The sequence below is a fragment of the Sciurus vulgaris genome, assembly GCF_902686455.1.
Source record: "Sciurus vulgaris genome assembly, chromosome: 7".
In the NCBI taxonomy this organism is placed as follows: domain Eukaryota; kingdom Metazoa; phylum Chordata; class Mammalia; order Rodentia; family Sciuridae; genus Sciurus; species Sciurus vulgaris.
Window position 1 is genome coordinate 151,498,542 of NC_136467.1, and position 19,184 is coordinate 151,517,725.

General features: G+C 42.8%; 1 protein-coding gene across 1 annotated transcript in view; it reads left to right on the forward strand.

Annotated features, from left to right (window-relative positions):
* CDKAL1 (CDKAL1 threonylcarbamoyladenosine tRNA methylthiotransferase) overlaps nucleotides 1–19,184 on the forward strand; it is a 629,759-nt gene that overhangs the window by 145,928 nt on the left and 464,647 nt on the right. Inside the window, exons 4-5 of the mRNA XM_079147924.1 lie at nucleotides 2,090–2,186; nucleotides 18,733–18,781. Of these exons, the coding sequence (XP_079004050.1) occupies nucleotides 2,090–2,186; nucleotides 18,733–18,781 (146 nt within the window). The remainder of the gene's footprint in view (nucleotides 1–2,089; nucleotides 2,187–18,732; nucleotides 18,782–19,184) is intronic.

Consider the following 19,184-nt stretch of genomic DNA (forward strand, 5'->3'; position numbering starts at 1 on the left):
GTCCAGGATCAGCAGTGTCCTCCTGTCTATTGTTTTGTCTTTGTCTTTGTGGCAGTGATTTCCTGGATTGGCCTTTGCCCCTGTTCTGTCCTCTTTCTCCCCTGTGTGGACAGAAACCCTCCCAAGTGTCTTCGTGGGGCTGTTTCCTATCTTCCTACTGCATGGTCTTGTCCCCTCGGTGTTGGTTACCTGTGTGGCCCTCGGTCACTCAAAGCCCTTCCCTGATGCTGTGTGCAGTTCAGTGTCTTTCATATCTCAGCCACTTTCATGCCACAGCTCACCGGGTGCCGGGCACCGCCTCTTCCTTCCTGTGTCCTGAGGTCTCTGGCAGTGCTCAAACTCACTGAATAATTAGGAGTCGCTCACTTCACGTTCTAGGAAGCAGGCTCTGTGTTTGGATTTGTCACTGATCACAGTCTCTCTTGGATGTGTGGGGGTGACTCTAGGTGATACAGCTAAAGTTCTTGGGGGAAAAACATCTCCTCCTTGTAGAGATTGTTAATGGAAATGGAAGGAATTTTTCATTTCATGATGTATTTCACATTTACTCCAAGAGAAGTGTTTGTGCTCAGTGATTCATACTGATAAAAAGGTAAAACTAGGTAGCAGAACCAGGTTGTCCATTCTCTTGGATGTTTTATACAATCTACCGAAGTCAGATTAAAAAAAATTCATTAACAAATTTTTTTCAAAATTGTAACTGGGGAAATTTTAATCAAAGTGCTCTAAGAAGTTAAATGAAACATTTACAGGTATTCTTAAAGTCGGACTTTGATCTCTGCCTGTTGATTTATTGAATTCTTCTCTTTGTACTTCCCAGAGTTTGGTGTGTTTTCACAAGGAGCTAGTCCTGTTAGTCCCAGTCTTTTGTTGACTTCTAGTTCTGAAGGTGTGCTCTTCAAGTTCACAAAGTGTGTGAGGTGTTGTGATTTTCCACTTCATAGTAGTCTAAAGTCTCATGTCCAGAAACTGGGCTCAGATACCCTCAGCTTTCTCAGTGGGTTTCAGGAACCTAAGAGTACTGGGCACCAAGGGGGCCCAGGCTAAGCATAAAACATGGTATTAAAAGTAAACAAAGCACCAGAACACTTCACAGAAGAACTGAAGACCTGAAAGTTTAAAGTGTGCAAAGGATATGAATAGTCGCTAGGAAAAGATAGAAGCTCTGCTTTGTTCGCTATTGTCTATAGCACCAAATCACTGCTGGATGCAGAGGTGTGTGAAGGAATGAACAGTTTCGTGGAGTGCACTCCCGCGCCCTCTTCGGCAAAGAAATACTCGTCAGACATGTGCAACTGTGAGCAACACTGTACTCAGAATTCATGTTAGGGAACCGCATAGCTGAATGTTGATTTCACATTAGCTTTGTGTAGTCCAGAAATATGTTCTGAAATAGTCAAGTGTGTGTGTATGTGTGTATACATACAAGTGTGTGCTTGAGTGTGTACATGTGTGTACGCATACATGTGTTTGTATGTGTGTATACGCCACAGGAATCTGTTCATGGTAGATGCTTGCATGGTCGGGGGGTCTGCACACTGGCAGGAAGCCTATGCAGTCAATAAGCAGAAATGGTGGAGGGTTGTAGAAAGATGTGGGAATTTCTAGGAGAGGGAAAGTTACACCTTCTAGTCATTCTTCTGTCCTGTTTGATTTTTTGAGAAGTAATTTACTTTTTTTTTATTATTATTTTTTAGTAATTTATTTTTATATTAGTCTAAAGCTAGGAAAGATTATGTGCAGTTCTAGGCCCATTTTCTTTAATATTTAAAACGGGTACCTAGTAGAAGGGTTATCATGTCTATCTGGAGAAGGTGGTTTCCAGAATGGTTCAAATCCTGTGACTTCTGTGTGATCGTTGTTTGGTAATGAGATGATAATGGAGGACATTGTCAGGTTGGTCCGCTCCTTCTTTAGTGGTGTGATAGACACACACACGGGGCAGAAGGCTCATGCTTTCCTGAAGCACTTGTGAGAAAACCCCGGGTTCATGGACAGGCCTGTTATTCTCGGGAACCTACCTCACTGAGGGCGGCTCAAGGGTATATGTGTGAGCGAGAGTTGATGCTGTTCTTTCCTTATCTTTTAGAAAAGCCCAAGAGGAGAACAAGAAAGTCGTGCTGGCCGGATGTGTGCCCCAGGCGCAGCCTCGCCAGGACTATCTCAAAGGCCTGAGCATCATCGGGGTGAGCTGGCACTCTGCGGCAGAAGCCACTCTTCTGTGAACGCCTCGGAGCTCCACATTCGTTTCCTGTTTCTGGGTCACTTAGGGCCATCGTAAATTTGCTTGCTTTACTGCCTCTGAAACTTTGTCATGTCTGTGTAACTTTTTCATTTTACCACAGAAACTTTCTGGGTTTTCTTGTTAAGAAAGAATAGCACAGTAGGAAACGTGGTAAGGGGTTCGTGTCCCTGAATGACCTGGTCTCTGTCCCTTGCCATCTCTCTCCTTATCCTTCAATTTTCCCATCCACTGAACCTGTTTGTCACCGCTGGTGCTAGGTGCCCCTCTGGAACGCCCTCGCCATCAGCCTCACCCCACATCTGGGCTCCGGCACCACGTGTCCCACCCTCTGCCTGCTGCCCCCCACCTCTGGGCCCCTCTGCTGTCTGTGCAGTTACCTGTCATTTACCCTCGTAGCACGTGGTTAAGATTTTTATGTTTAGAGTTGATTTTAGAGTTACTTATGATTTTTTGAAGTCCAAATCCTTATGGACGTTATTGTCCTCATGAGGACACTGTTCAGTCCTTTCAATTTCCTGCTCTTTCTCCAGCCCCTTGGAAGCGCCGACACAGTGGCCCTGGGTCTGCTCCCTGGCCCTGCTCCGCGTGGTGCTGTGCTTGGCTGCTGGCTTGCTCTCCCGAGGGCAGGAGCCCTGTGGCGCCTACAGCCTGCCTGTCTTCTCCCTTCTCCTTCGTAGCCTTCCTGGCTGTTCACAGAAAGCCGCCTCCTGGTTGGCAGTCCATCAGTGTTGGCTTACAAATGGTGGCACTTCCTTCCACCCATTCTAGTGAGGTAGTGCCCTGTAAGCTAACCAGTGATCTTTGAAACAAGGGTTCTTAATGTTTTAAACTTACTAAAATACCATATATACCTAGAAAAGCTTCCCCTGAGCAGCTGGCGTCTGATCTGGCTTCCTAATTCCTTGCTTGACACACTTCTGATGGGTCCTCGTATTGCGTCTCAGCGTGATGGGCTTGTTTCTGCTGCGAAGTCCTTGCTCTACTAGCAAATTTAATAATCTTCGAACAAACGTTCTCACTTTAAACAAACAGAGCCCAAATGTTTGGTAACTCTAGTTTGTTTTCACCATTTGTCTGTTTACACTGTGATTTCTCCTGGTTTAAGGAATGAAATAAAAATGGGCCTCCTTAGTGATGTCCTCATGTCACACTAACTCTGTAAACATAATCCTGCTGCGGTGGGAAAATAGGGACTAGTTAGGACTCTTTCTTAGGGTGGAATGTGGTCATGCCTGCAGTTCATCTTGGGTTTCATCCCAAGGAATCGCATTCCTGGAGAAGCAGACCTTCTGCAGCGTAGAAAAAGCCTCTTCCCTGTGAACCTCATGGTGGCGTCGGGTTCTGAACTCCGTGTGTGCAGGGAAGGGCTTCCTGTGTCTCTGGCAGCAGGGCAGATTCTCATGCTGTGGCCTGGGTGTTGGGAGTGTCGCTCGCTGGTGGAGTGTCGGCTGGCATGCTCCAGGCTCTGGGTGTGATCCCCAGCACTGAAGGAGAAAGTAGAGAAGAGAATCCCTAGCATAAGGGCGGAGGCCTGGTGCTGTTTTGGGGACACAGTTTGCAGGACTGAGACAAAGCTGTTTGCCTGACATTGTTTGCCGTGTTCTGTCTCATTTTCCCATTTTATTTCTATCAGCATTCCTTGGGTTTATTTTATTTGGCTCCCTTATTACGATTGGAGAAATAACTGGAGAACACTTGTTTTAAAAAGTGTATGTAAAGAAATTCATATTTCTATCTGCAGTTATAAGAATATGACTGGGTTTATCCCTGTGAGCATTTTAACCTTTCCATCATTTGCTTAATTGAAATCTCAAACTATTTTGTATGTTTATTTTCTGTTTTTACATGAGCTTTTTAACTATTTAAATCCTGAATTGATGTTCTATTGAAGGATTTCCTGTTATTTATTTCTTAATCGTTGGATATAAACATTTTCAGATATTTAGGAAACACACAAAATGTTTATTCCCACAGTGTGCTTTTTATTCTAACTTAGTGTGTTTTAAAATGTTTCCAAAACCTCATATCATTAACATTTCAGTGCAGTAATTTAGTCATATACTTATCAGCATGAAGTATTATCGAAGTGTATTTCTTTGTCAGTATCTTTTCATAGAGCTTTTTTCCCTGTGAAAACTGTGTGACATTTTATTTATCATTGCTGACTTTTTATATATGAAAATTACATACAGGACTGAATTAAAAAAAAAAAAAGGTTAAAAAACCAAAACCATCTCGGATGTTTATAGAGGACCATTTCTGATTAGAATTGTTAGAACTGCTATAAAATCAGAAACCTTCTGAATTTTAGTGAATCATAATAAAATGAAGAAATGAATCAATTTTACACCAAGGAGTATTTTTTTTTGTGGGTAGGGGGAGTACCAACAATTGAACTCAGGGCACTCGACCACTGATCCACATTCCCAGCCCCATTTTGCATTTTATTTAGAGACAGGGTCTCACTGTGTTGCTTAGGGCCTCGCTTTTGCTGAGGCTGGCTTTGAACTTGTGATCCTCCTACCTCGGCCTCCCGAGCCACTGGGATTACAGGCATGCCTCATCACACAATAGTTCTTAAGTATTAAAAAAAAATTTACTTTTAGTAGCATGGGAAGCTGCAGGACGTTTGGAATTGTATTGCACAGTTGATTTCCAGGCTGAGTAAAGAATGAGTCTTTCTCACACAGGGTGTTAACAGCTGTAATTGCATTCTACGCTTCTACAACTTTCCGCTGAGATCTCTGTGTCACTGCACACACAATACAGCATCTGCTGACCAGAAGGTCTTACTGCATGCAGACTTGGTGGTTGGAACCTTCTAGGTGCTTGCCTTGCAGCTAATATGAAATGGCCAATGGTCCCTGTCCTCAAAGAGCTTGCCATCTGGTTCTGGGGAGAAATAGCTGGTTTGAGTCCAGAACTTCTCCAGCCTCCTAGAAGCTCTGGTGGGATGAGTCCCTGGACCACCATGGAATTGCTTGGAAATGTCGATTGGTCAGGAGCTGTTAGTTCTTCCCAGGTGGTGCTAATTCCCAGTTACCGCAGTATCCACTATTAATAGGAATGGCACTCAATAATGAGGAGACTTCCTGAAGCACCAGCTGTGCGCCCTGCAGGCAGTGGGCCTTTTCAGGGGGAGCGTGGATGAGTGCACAGCACAGGTGTCTGCTTGTCTTGGGGACCGTTCCAGGTCGATTTGCAGTGGTCCAGACGTCTTTTCAGGCTGGCTGCTCTAATCCTGAAAATGCAGACCATCAGTAAATATTTCAGTGTGAACACTTGAATTTTGAAAATCGTGTGTGAGCAGTCAGCATCTGAAACAGGCTGAACTTGAACCTCTTCCTGCCATGTTGCCCAGGGTAGCCAGACCCACAAAGGCAGGCCGTGTCACAGGGTACCAGGTACCAGGCCTAGGTACCAGGCAGAGCGTGGGAAATACTTCTCTTGGTCTCTGGGTCATGTCTTGTAATAATTCTTGTCGTGTTCCAGTTTTGGACCCTGTAGTTACTGGGATGAAAGGCAGGGAGCAGCACTGACCCTGAAGGACACTTGACCTGGAGCCCGTTGTGGCTCTTCCTGGACCTTGCTCTCACTCCTGGCCCCTGGGACTCTCACCTGTGTCTGCCCCTGTTGAACTTGAGAATGCAGCCTGTGTTGTGAAGAGTGACTTCAGGAGCCGACTGCGGATTTGCCACCACTTAGCCGAGTGAGCTCCTGCAAGCTACTTAACCCTGTGCTTTGCTTGGTGCCTGGGACGTGTTCTGTATTGCTGCTGCTCCCCGCCTCCCTCCCTGTTTCCCTCTTTCCCTCCACGGGAAAGGTTTTCAGGTATTGTAGTTGGATTTAAGAGGAAGGGGAGTCCCTGGTGTGACGCTCCTTTTACTGGCACCCTTCTGGGGGCCTGGTCCCCTGCTTCAGTTAGTGCCTTTTACCTGAGGCTTGGGTGAGAGGCGCTCCCTGGTTCCCTTCAGGTCATACACATGCTTTCGGTGGTGAGGAAGATACTGCTGAGAGGTTTATAGAAAGGCTTTTCCTACCATAGGGAGGAATCTCTCAATGAGGAGACACGAGTTGGAAATATACTGGGTGATGAGAAAGTTTTGCTAAAATTAAACCACATGTAAACACGTACTGTTTTGTGTAACACATTAAGTAAAGTTATCGATAGTCTTGTAAATTGAAAAAAAAAAAAAAAAACCTTCTAATAGAGCCAAAACACATTAAATTAGCTCAGTGGCTGCCGCGGACTTCCTCAAGCTTAGATTTGAAGATTTAGTTCTTTTCTGATACCATTTAAGGTAGGAACTTTCCTAACAGTGTGGAGCAAAATTTTTAGAAATAAAAATATTTTATCTAGAGACGTGAATATCAAACTTTGATCTGCCTGATGCTGTTACTGGTTCAAATTCCCATTATGGTAAAAGTGAAAAATTTGAACATATAATTGGTGGGGAAGACTTTTTAACATATATAATTCTTAACAAAGATGGGAGGTCATTTCTTTCCCTTTTACCAGTTGTATTTAAAATATACACTGTGAGGGTTGACACACCAAGTAAAGAAAGAGTCATCATGCTAGTCCAGCCAGATGGCATCTGTCGCCTGCTGTGACTGCCTTTTGAGTGTGGGTGTCCAAGAGCACCTGACATCCCTCCTCGCAGATTCTTCGTAACACGGCATCACTACCCCCAGTTCTTAAGAGGCACGCGGGTCTCTCGTCTTAGTCATGGTACGTGACTGAGTTTGCGCTCTGTGACCTCCTTCTCCAAATTTCCTTTCCTTCCCCTCCCGGGTAATCTCAGGGCTGTGCCCTTTGCTGTGTGTTTGACCATTTTCCTGTTTAGATTCGACACACAGCTGTGGTCATGAAGTACTTGCTTTTCTGTTTCTGGCTTGCTGTCTTTAGCAGAATGACCTGCAGGTTCCTCCATGCCTTGGCCATTAGTGGTGTCCCTTTTTATAGACTGAATAGTACTCCGTTATTGATAGTGGCTACAGTTGCTTTCTCCGTTCATCTGCTGAAGGGCACCTCCTGGCTATCCCGAATGATCAGGAGACACAGGCATCTCTCCCAGGTGCAGATTTCACTGCCCTTACCGTGTATCCTCAGGCAGGCTGGCTGGATCCTGGGCACTAGTACTCGCATCTCATAAAGAACTCTCGGGCTGGCGCTCAGGGCTGCCGCAGCTGCTCTGCCTTCGGCCCTGTGCGCTCACGCTCTCGCTCTCGCTGCCCTCCCTGCCAGCACGCCTAAGCTCTTGCTTCTGGCCATCCTGACAGGTGCGTGGTGGCATTTCTCAGTGGCTTGACTTTGCATTTCTCTGGTGACTGGTGACCCTGGGCACCTTTTCATGGGCTTGTTGGGCATCCATTTCCTTCAGAAGAATGTCATTCTGATTCTTTGCTTGTGTTTTAACTGGGCTCTTTGATCTGCTGCCAGGTTGCTCGAGTCCTTCATAAGTTCTGGGTGCTCTCGATTTCCCAGCCCTTCGGCAGCCTTTTCGTGTTGTTGTTTGCAAGCTATAGAAGCTTTGGACCTTGATGGAGTCCCCTCTGCTTACTTGTGCTTCTGTTGACGGAAACTTTGGGGTGATACCTCAGAAGTCCAGGCCAAGGTCAGCATCATGAAGCTTCCCCCTATTTATTCTTCTGGGACTGTTATGGTTTCAGGTCTAATGTTTAGACTTTTACCTCTTTTGAGTGGATTTTTTGTTTGCTTTCTTGTTTTTGTGGTACCAGGGATTGAACCCAGGGCTGCTTAATCCCTGAGCCACGTCCCCAGCGTCCCCCTTTTTTTGTATTTTATTTTATTTAGAGAAAGGATCTCATTGAATTGCTTAGGACTCACTAAATTGCTGAGGCTGTTCTGTTTTTCAATTCATGATCCTCCTGCCTCAGCCTCATGAGCCACTGGGATCACAGGCATGCATGACCCTGCCTGGCTTTGAGTGGATTTGTGTGTGTGTGTGTGTGTGTGTGTGTGTGTGTGTGTGTGTGTGTAATAAATAGATCTGATGCAATTCCTATCAAAATTCCAATGCCGGGTTTTCACAGAAACAGTAAAAATAATTCTAAAACTTACATGGAACCACAGAAGATCCCCAAATGCTAGGACAATCTTGACAAAAAGTTACAGGATCACACTTCCTGGTTTCAGGTATTTTACAAAGTTATAGTGATGAAAACAGTATGCTCCTGGTATAAGAAGACAGATACAGCCTGATGGAGTAGAGTCCAGAAATGAATAGGAGCACATACAGCCAACGATTTTCACCCGGATCACCCAGAAGACATGGGGAAAGGCCAGTCTTTCCAGTAAACTAAAGCTGTACATGCAGAAGAATGAAACTGGACCCTTAAACTGGTTTTGTTCCTTCAGAGATGACCTGAGTTTTCAGGTGGTTTTAAAGTTCTGGTCTGATATTTCTTAACTGGACTGAAGATGACAGATGGTCTTTTTATTTATATGCTACTAAGATGAAGAGGACTGAGAAATTTCTTCTGTGTGCCTTCGTGTGTCTCTGACGTATGAGCCTCTTTCCCCTAAAATAATTTGAGGAGTCTTGGGATACAATCAAGAGATCACACAGCCCCAGCCAGGTTCATACAAGTGTGAAATGAGTCGCAGCACGTGTGGATAAGCAGCAGTCCATGCAGATCCTCAGTGAGACAGTGAGATGGCTCTGAGCAACCTTAACATGGCTCTGTTAACTTCCAGTGGCTTTCTTTTGCAAGCAGAATAAAATCCAAATGGCCTGGTATGAATTACCATCTCACATCACTTTCCTCCCCTGCTTCTTGGCCTCATCTACCACTGTGTCCTCCTGTCCTGGCCTCCTTCCAGCTTCGTGATCTGCCCACATCATTTCTCTCTCCGTCCTTGTACAGCCACCCCCGCCATAGGTTCATGTGGATGCCTGTGCTGTGTGGTGTAGGATCAGTGCGACCCGTTCAGATGTTCACCTGCAACACTCCTGCGGAAATGTCCCATCTACCTCCTGTCCCTGCCGTGGTTTATTTTCTTCAGAGCATTGTCATGATAGGAAATCAAAACTTTGAGTAATTTGCATCTGTCTCCCCAGTTAGAATGTAAGGTCCGTGAAGTGAGGACTCCCATTTTTCCCCATGACACCCCAGTTTCTAGAACCGTGTGCAGTGCGGGGTTAGTGTGTCAGGTGATTGCGTTCATACCACGGGAGTGGGTGGGGACGAGTGTGGTCGGGTACCTTGAACATCTGGGATCACTTGGGCAGCATTCTCTGATCATTGAGGATGGCCTCCTTGTTCACAGTGAAGGAAGGGGAGTTCGTGAGCGGGCCACCTGTCTGCCATTCTGGACCAAAGTTCTGAGACTCGGGCAGAAATTTAGCTGGCTATCCTTGAACCTTACTTCCCCTGGCCCTGGAAATAACAGCAGCGTCTTAACTAGGGACACTGAGGACCGACTGTGGGGTGCTTGTGGGGCATCAGGGAGTCTGAACAGAGCAGCCATTTAAGAACTACTGGCGGTCACTGCCTTTTCATGGTCGTTCAGTTACCCGGCTGCTGGGTGTTTTGGGGTGGGGAGGTGCTTCAGGTCCATGCTGAAGCAGAACCTCTGACAGGAGGTCGTCAGCTTGTTCTCTGGTGGCCCCACGTGAGTGGACTTCTTTCCTGGCCTAGTGGGCAAAGTTGTCACCCAGCTGTGCCCTGGTTTCCTGGGTTGGCAGAACGAGGTGCTTCACCCTGGGGGCCGTCCCGGCCGTTCCCTAAGCTGCAGTTTGCAGAGGCTCTCTAGCCACAGGTGACCGTTCGTCCAGGTTTCAGTGGGATCTCGGCTTCTCCGAGCAGCCCCTCTCGATCAGTACCCCCACGTGTGGCTTGTGACAGCAGTGGGCGTCTCCAGCCCCGCAGAGATCCCCAGGGACGCTCTGCCCCGCACTCGGGTTTTGGAACAGCTCTTGCCTTTGCTTCGGGTGCTGTCCTGCAGCCTTATTTCTTCGATACGTGTTTAGTTATAAGTTTGGAGTAGTTCATAATAGTGGGGTAGAATATTTTTATGGCCTTCTTTTTAAAGTTCCTCAGCAGAATGACTCATGAATGTTATTTATGAGTTGTTTATTAACTTCTTTCTTCATGGTTGAGAACATATGGAGTCAGTAATAGAACATACTGCATGCTTTTCTTTTTTTTTTTCTGTATATTTATAACTAAGTGCCTGAAGGACACAAGATACTGTTTTATTTATTTTATTTGAATTATATGCCAGAGAATAAGCTCTTGTGTATTCAGGGCTACAATTTATAGTATTAATTAAGAACAGCTTTCCTTTTCTCCCAGATTGAATTCACTCTATTCTTTATTAACGAACGTGAATTTGGGGTTTGTTCTGCTCAGGGTGCGTTTTCTCCCCTCCTGCCTCCCGCCTCGCCTCCTGAGCTTGCCTTTCCATCCGCACCCCTCCTGACTCCTCTCATTTTCTTCTCCATTTCTCCTTACTTCATCTTCTCCCCACTATTTTTTCCATTGCCCACTTCACTGAAAGTGGAAATGGACATGGTACGTGCTAGAAATCATTTAATGAACTTCTCTGCTTATTTGTAATCAAGTACTTTTTCTTTTAAGTCTTGAGGACTCTAAGCCCTAGAGTTTCTCCTAACAGCCCGTAATTATCATGTGTGGACAATATTCAGTTTTTCACCTTTAAAGACATATGTTACCAAGTGCTTTTAAAAAAGCAGAATATATTTTCAGCTCTATATATTGAAGCGAATTCTGCACAACCAGCAAGGTAAAAGAGAAGCTGTCCTCATTTCTTCTCAGCATACACAAACATACACAATTAAGCTTATTTCGATATATCATACTTGCACAAACTTTGCAAAAGCAAGCAAAGAATTTCCTATATGCTCTTTACCCAGATTTCCCAAATATTAATATTTTTAACAAATTTGTTCGATTTTTTTAAATGTATTTTTTCTGATCCTCTTGAAAGTAAGTTGCAGGTATGGTGCCTTTTCTAAGTCCCTGTTTCCAAAACAAGGGTTTCCTCCTATGTTGATACGGGACATCGCCAAGATCAGGAGGTTAATGTTGGTAAACACAATAAACTTGGGTACATTCTATATTTGGTTACGGTTATTGCCACTTTTCTAAGTTATGTCCTTTATAGGAAAAGGGGAAAAACCCACCCAGGCATCCATAGTGCCTTTCAGTTTTCAGGTCCTTTAACCTAGAACATTTCTTCAAATTTTCTTTGTCTTAATGACCTTGACGTTAGAACAGTTGACCACCTTTAAAAATTCTTTTTTACCTCATGAGCTTTATTGAGGTACAATTCACATGCTGTACAGTACATCCAATTCAGTGTGTAACTCCAAGTTACAAGTTTGCTCAGAGTCGTGCAATCTTACAACTAATTTCAGAACGTTTGCATCACTGAGGAGGAAACCCAGCACTCGTCAGCACTTCTTGCTTCTCCCACTCCCTGTCCATCAGCGGTCACTAACCGTTGTCTGTTCTCCTATTGTGGACATTGCATACAAATGGAATCATACAATACGTGACCTTTTTTGTCCGGCTTCTTCGTTCACTCTAATGTTCTGTCAATACTTCATTCCCTTCTATGACTTGATACTTAATTGTATGGATATGCCACATTTTGTTTATCCATCAGTCAGTTGAGGGGTACTGAGTTTCCGTCTCTGGCCCTTATGAATTATGCTGTGAACACTCGTGCATAAGGTTTTGTGTGGACGACACTTTAATTCCTCTTGGGTACATATCTAGGATCGGAATTGCTGGGTCGTATGGTAACTGCTCGGTCCTTTGAGAACTGCAGACTGTCGTCCAAACTGGCTGCGTCCAGCCTCATTTCATCAGCAGTGTCCCCACATCCTCCCCAATGTTGTTTTCTGTCCTTGTGATTCTTATAGCCGTCTCAGTGGGTGTGAAGTGATGGCCCATCTTGGTGGGTTTTTAAAATTGTGTTAAAACATACATGATATAAATGGCCATCGTAGCCATTTTTAAGTGCACAGGTCAGGCACATGACGTATGCTCACATTGTTTTGCAACCTTCACCACCATGCATTTCCAGAATGTTTTCATTTTCCCACATGAAGACAGTACCCTCAGGAAGCCATCATTCCCCATCTTCCCCTTGTTTTGATTCACAGCCTCTGGTTGGCTTAATAGTGCTGAGCATCTTTTTATTGGTCGTGTATATATCATCCTTGGAGAAGCTTCTGTTCAGCTCCTTTGCCCATTTTTAGTTGGTTTATCTGTTATTTTTGAGTTGTGGGACTTCTTATGTATTATAAATGTCCCTTACCAGATCCATGATTTGTAAAGGTTTTCTTCCATTTTCTGCATGTGCTTTTATTTTCTTAATGGTGTCCTTGGATGTGCCAGGAGGTTTGGCTTTTGATGATATCTGGTTTATCTGTTTTTTTCATTCATTAGTCATGCTTTATTTTTATATTTGAGAAATCATTGTTTGACCCAAGGACGATGTGGATTTATGTCTGTTTTCTTCCAAGAGTTTTATCATTTTAACTCGCTGTCAGCGTGGTGACAGACTGCTCCAGCCACGTGTTCTCCCTGGCTACGTGGCTTCTTGGTGAGGTGTTCCAGGCAGGACGCGGTGCTCCCTTGAATTTGTAGATCTCCAAGTGCATGGGAAAGCACCTTTGCTCTGGCTCCATCGTTGGGTTATCTCACTTTACTCCTTTCGCTCTCCGTCTTCAGCTGAGAATATCGAGTGATATCTTGGTTGTTCATCTACATTCAGTGAGAAATTTGGACACCTCTTGCTTGTCCTGCCCAGGTCTCTGTGACCCCGGGCAATGTGAATGTCATCCACACGTGATGTCTCACCAAAGTCTAACCTCATGCTTCCTTATTTCTCAACTCCAGTGTTTTTCAGCAATCCGTTTCTGTGACCGGATCTTAGACCTTGGAATTCTTTAACATACCAAATACCTGTGTCCATACTCTTGACGATAGCCTCTTTGCTTTTTCCTCTCCCTTTCTCCCTCTTTTCCCAGCCCTGGCCACTCCATTTCTCCTTTCTGGTAGTACTCTTTCACCTATTTTTCAGACTTCATCTTGACTGAAATGCATAATCGACTTCTGTCATCCATTTCCTTCTAGTCTCTGCCATGATCTCTTAATGCTGTTTCTCCAGCTCTTGGATCATCATGGTACACATTAGATATCAATAAATGATAAGCGAATGAGTGATGGAATTAACAAGCTTGAATCGAAGTTTGCCTCCTGCACTGGAACTGCTAGGCTTTGAGAAAGATGCAGCGGCAGCCAATTTGCTCCTATAAATTCATGGCCTCTACTTTCTGCTGGTTTCTTAGTACCCGCTGACAATTTTTACATGTCCCTAGTCATCACTTGCTCTTGTTCTTACAACAGGTAAATTTGAACCTGTTCTTATTTCATTCTGTTTCCTCACTGTTAGCAGATGAATTTCTTACTTCATTGGGATAGACGGAGGCCCACAGATGGGAGCTTGCTCAGCCTCCTCCCTGATTCCACAGGAGCACCCATGCTGTTCCCATGCTTCCCTCTGACCTCTTGTTTGAGAAGAAGACTTGCCCCATGCCCCTTTCTGGAGGGACCTCTCACTATCAGTTTTTCTCCCATAGCCAGCTCTTCCTTCTCTACTCCTGTTCTCCCCTTAGCATGTATGCTGTGAACACAAAAAGGGAAAAAAGAAAGAAATGCACTAATCCAAACAAAACCACAGCTTCAATTTCCTCTATCAACCTGGAGTCTCTTTCTTCCTTTCTACCCAGATCTTTGAGTCTCCATTTCATTTATAAGGTATTACTACAGAACTTACTTCTTTTAGGTTTGCAGACCCGTAAACACACATCCATTTGGTCTTTATGTCACTTACGGTCTGTATAGCATTGGACACCCTTGGCCACTCCCTTGTCTATGATTTACCTCTGGAAGTACAGGGTTCTTGTGTGCTTGTCTTTTCCTATTTTTCTGTGAGGCCCTGAGGCTGAAGGAGTAGTTTCGGGAGACTTGGTTTTGCATTTGTAACAAATTCTTTTTAAAAATGTTCTTCTCATCTCAATTGAGTTCGTCTTTTTTTCTCTTTTTTTTTTAATTAAAAATCATAAATTTACATAGGGCAATGTTGTTTGATTCATTCTGTTATTTTTTCCCTTCTCCCCCACCCCTCCCACCCCTCTTTTCCCTGTATACTGTCCCTCCTTCCTCCATTCTTACCACCCTCCTTATCCCTAACCCTAAACCTAGCCCTAACCCTAACGCTAACCCCTCCTACCCCCCATTTTATGTCTTCATCTGCTTATCAGCGAGATCATTCGTCCTTTAGTTTTTTGAGATTGGCTTATCTCACTTAGCATAATATCCTCCAATTTCATCCATTTGCCTGCAAATGCCATAATTTTATCATTCTTCATGGCAGAGTAATATTCCATGGCAGAGTAATATTCCATTGTGTGTGTGTGTGTGTGTGTGTGTGTGTGTGTATATATATATATATATATATATATATATATATATATATATCACAGTTTCTTTATCCATTCATCAACTGAAGGGCATCTAGGTTGGTTCCACAATCTGGCTATGGTGAATTGAGCAGCTATGACCATTGATGTGGCTGTATCTCTGTAGTATGCTGATTTTAAGTCCTTTGGGTATAGGCCAAGGAGTGGGATAGCTGGGTCAAATGGTGGTTCCATTCCAAGCTTTCTGAGGAATCTCCATACTGCTTTCCAGAGTGGCTGCACTAATTTGCAACCCCACCAGCAATGTATGAGTGTACCTTTGTCCCCACATACTCGCCAACACCTATTGTTGCTTGTGTTCTTGATAATCGCCATTCTAATTGGGGTGAGATGAAATCTTAGTGTAGTTTTGATTTGCATTTCTCTTATTACTAGAGATGTTGAACATTTTTTCACATATCTGTTGATTGCTTGTAGATCTTCTTCTGTGAAGTGTCTGTTCATTTCCTTAGCCCATTTGTTGGTTGGATTATTTGTATTCTTGGTGTAGAGTTTTTTGAGTACTTTGTAGATTCTGGAAATTAGCGCTCTATCTGAAGTATGAGTGGCAAAGATATTCTCCCACTCTGTAGGCTCTCTCTTCACATTATTGATAGTTCCTTTGCTGAGAGAAAGCTTTTTAGTTTGAATCTATCCTAGTTGTTGATTCTTGCTTTTATTTCTTGTGCTATGGGAGTCCTGTTAAGGAAGTCTGATCTTAAGCCAACAGGTTGAAGGTTTGGACCTACTTTTTCTTCTATAAGATGCAGGGTCTCTGGTCTGATTCTGAGGTCCTTGATCCATTGTGAGTTGATTTTTGTGCAGGGTGAGAGATAGTGGTTTAATTTCATTCTGTTGCATATGGATTTCCAGTTTTCCCAGCACCATTTGTTGAAGAGGCTATCTTTTCTCCATTGCATATTTTTGGTCCCTTTGTCTAGTATGAGAAAATTGTATTTATTTGGGTTTGTGTCCGTGTCCTCTATTCTGTACCATTGATCTACCTGTCTATTTTGGAGCCAATACCATGCTGTTTTTGTTACTATTGCTTTGTAGTATAGTTGAAGTTCTGGTATTGTGATACCCCCTGTTTCATTCTTCCTGCTAAGGATTGCTCTAGCTATTCTGGATTTCTTATTCTTCCAGATGAATTTCATAATTGCTTGCTCTATTTCTGTAAGGTACGACATTGGGATTTTAAGTGGAATTGCATTGAATTTGTATGCACTTTAGGTAGTATGGCCATTTTGACAATATTAATTCTTCCTATCCAAGAACATGGAAGATTTTTCCATCTTCTAAGGTGTTCTTTATTTCTTTCTTTAGTGTTGTATAGTTCTCATTGTAGAGGTCTTTCACCTCTTTTGTGAGATTGATTCCCAAGTATTTTATTTTTTTCGATGCTATTGTGAATGAGGTTGTTTTCCTAATTTCTCTTTCTGATGATTCATCACTTATGTATAAAAATGCATTGGATTTATGTGCATTGATCTTGTAACCTGCTACTTTACTGAATTCACTTATGAGTTCTAAGAGTTTTCTGGTGGAATTTCCAGGTTCCTCTAAATATATAATCATGTCATCAGCGAACAGGAATAGTTTGAGTTCCTCTTTTCCAATTCGTATTCCTTTAATTTCTTTGGTTTGTCTAATTGCTCTGGCTAGAGTCTCAAGAACGATGTTGAATAGAAGTGGTGAAAGAGGGCATCCCTGCCTTGTTCCAGTTTTTAGGGGGAATGCTTTCAGTTTTTCACCATTTAGAATGATATTGGCAATGGGCATAGCGTAGATGGCCTTTACAATGTTAAGGAATGTTCCCACTACCTCAGTTTTCTCTAGTGTTTTGAGCATGAAGGGGTGCTGTATTTTATCGAATGCTTTTTCTGCATCTATTGAAATAATCATGTGATTCTTAACTTTTAGTCTGTTGATATGGTGAATGACATTTATTGATTTCCTGATGTTGAACCAACCTTGCATCCCTGGGATAAAACCCACTTGATCGTGGTGCACTATCTTTTTAATATATTTTTGTATGCAATTTGCTAAAATTTTGTTGAGAATTTTTGCGTCGATGTTCATTAAGGATATTGGTCTGAAATTTTCTTTCCTCGATGTGTCTCTGTCTGGTTTAGGTATCAGGGTGATATTGGCTTCATAGAATGAGTTTGGGAGGGTTCCCTCCTCTTCTATTTTATGGAATACTTTGAGGAGTATTGGAATGAGCTCTTCTTTAAAGGTTTTGTAGAACTCGGCTGAGAACCCATCTGGTCCTGGACTTTTCTTTGTTGGTAGGCTTTTGATGACTTCTTCTATTTCATTGCTTGAAATTGATTTATTTAAGTTGTGTATGTCCTCCTGGTTCAGTTTAGGTAATTCATATGTCTCTAGAAACTTGTTGATGTCCTCGAGGTTTTCTGTTTTGTTGGAGTATAGATTTTCAAAATACCTTCTAATTATGTTTTGCATTTCGCTCGTGTCTGTTGTGATATTTCCTTGTTCATTCCGAATTTTAGTAATTTGAGTTTTCTCCCTCTTTCTCTTTGTTAGTGTGGCTAAGGGTTTATCAATTTTGTTTATTTTTTCAAAGAACCAACTATTTATTTTGTTAATTTTTCCGATTGTTTCTTTTGTTTCAATTTTGTTGATTTTGGCTCTGATTTTAACTATTTCCTGTCTTCTACTACTTTTGGTGTTGGTCTGCTCTTCTTTTTCTAGGGCTTTGAGCTGTAGTGTTAAGTTGTTTATTTGTTGATTTTTACTTCTTTTGTTGAATGCACCCCATGAAATCTTCCTCTAAGTACTGCTTTCATAGGGTCGCAGAGGTTTTGATATGATGTGTCTCAATTGAGTTCTTTATAGCATTATCATAATAACATTCTTTCATCAGGGGTATGGATGAATACGTTTTGCAGCATCCTTACAGTGAGGAGATACCGAAGAGCTACTTAGATGAACAAAGCAGACCTATATGTGTGGGTGACGTATGGAGAGTCAAGGGCAAATCTCACACATGCACGCCTCTCCCCTATCATGTGTATAAAAGGAAAAGTACTGCAGAAAGATTCAGAAAAAAAACTTTTTAAGTAAACATTCAACATGAGAAAAAAAATCTTGGTGCCTCCTTCTCATGATTTATCTGTGGAGTGAAATCGAGGGGGGGATGTGGTGGGCTGCTGTCGCCTTTCAATAGTTGTATTTGGTGTTAAGTTTTCCAGTGCACACGCTTCTTCTATGAGAAGACAAGAGTAATTTGAGCACTTTTAGAGAATCAGCTTTGACCTTTCCCTACCTTCTTTCTCTAGTGTCTTGGATCATAATTTTACTTTGCTTTCTCTGTTTTTCTTCTGAGCTCGAGCCTGCTTTCCTCAGTGTGCTTGGTGGGCTTCTCTGGTCAACACTCCAAAGTCGTTTGGTTCCCTTGGTCTGATTTTATTGTGTGTCTTCTGTGTTCCTTAGGCACCCTGGGCAGCCTCCCTCAGTCCCTGGCTCACGGAACAGGAGCCTTGTTATTGGACCTTGTATTCCAAGGCCTCGTGTGCATGGCAGAAATTCTTAGAAAGTGTCTTCAAACCTAGAACAATGCAGCACAGCATTTGGGATCGAGCTTCTCAGTACTAACGTGGCCTTTCGTGTAGTTTATTGTTACGGGCCTTTTGTTTGAAGCTCTGTGGGAGGAGACGTGTGTCAAACTTCAGTTCATATCTCAGGTTACCTGGGCAGTAACCTAGCACTTCATTTGGTATGCAATATGATTTTTTTTCAGTTATTGGAGAAGAGGATGGGGATAATTTCATACTTCATGATTACACAAAACATTAGAACTTTAAGATACTTTCTCCATACGTGTTAATTAAAGAAAACCAACATCCATGTGCTTAGGAAATGCCCAACGTTGATTCAGGCGGAAGCAGAAGTGCGTTTTCTTTCTCCATTTACATTGCTGTTTGTTTTCTCTTCTAGGTTCAACAGATAGACCGCGTGGTGGAAGTTGTGGAGGAAACAATTAAAGGTAATTGTCGAAAAGTGAGATAAGCAGGCGCACGTATTGTCTGAACCACATAAAAATCTCTCTCCTTTAAGACTTCCGGGGCATCTTTATAAAAGTTATTATTTTAGATCTAAAAATCATAAAATTTTGTCCTTGACTTCATGCATTGGCCAGGAAGTATATATTTGATTGGCCAAAAATGAATCAATGAATTAGGTTATAGTCAATTTTTTAAAATCTAATTTTTCCGTAAAGTGGATTTAGGTTGAATCAGATCAGAAGACAGAATTTAATCAGTTTTAAAATAAGGAAATGTTTTTATTCCTATAAGCTTTTCCTTTTAAGAATACTGTTTAATTTTTATGTACTTCAGGTATTAGAAAGTAGACTGTGCTTTGATTGTTTGATTAGCCAGTGCTCATCC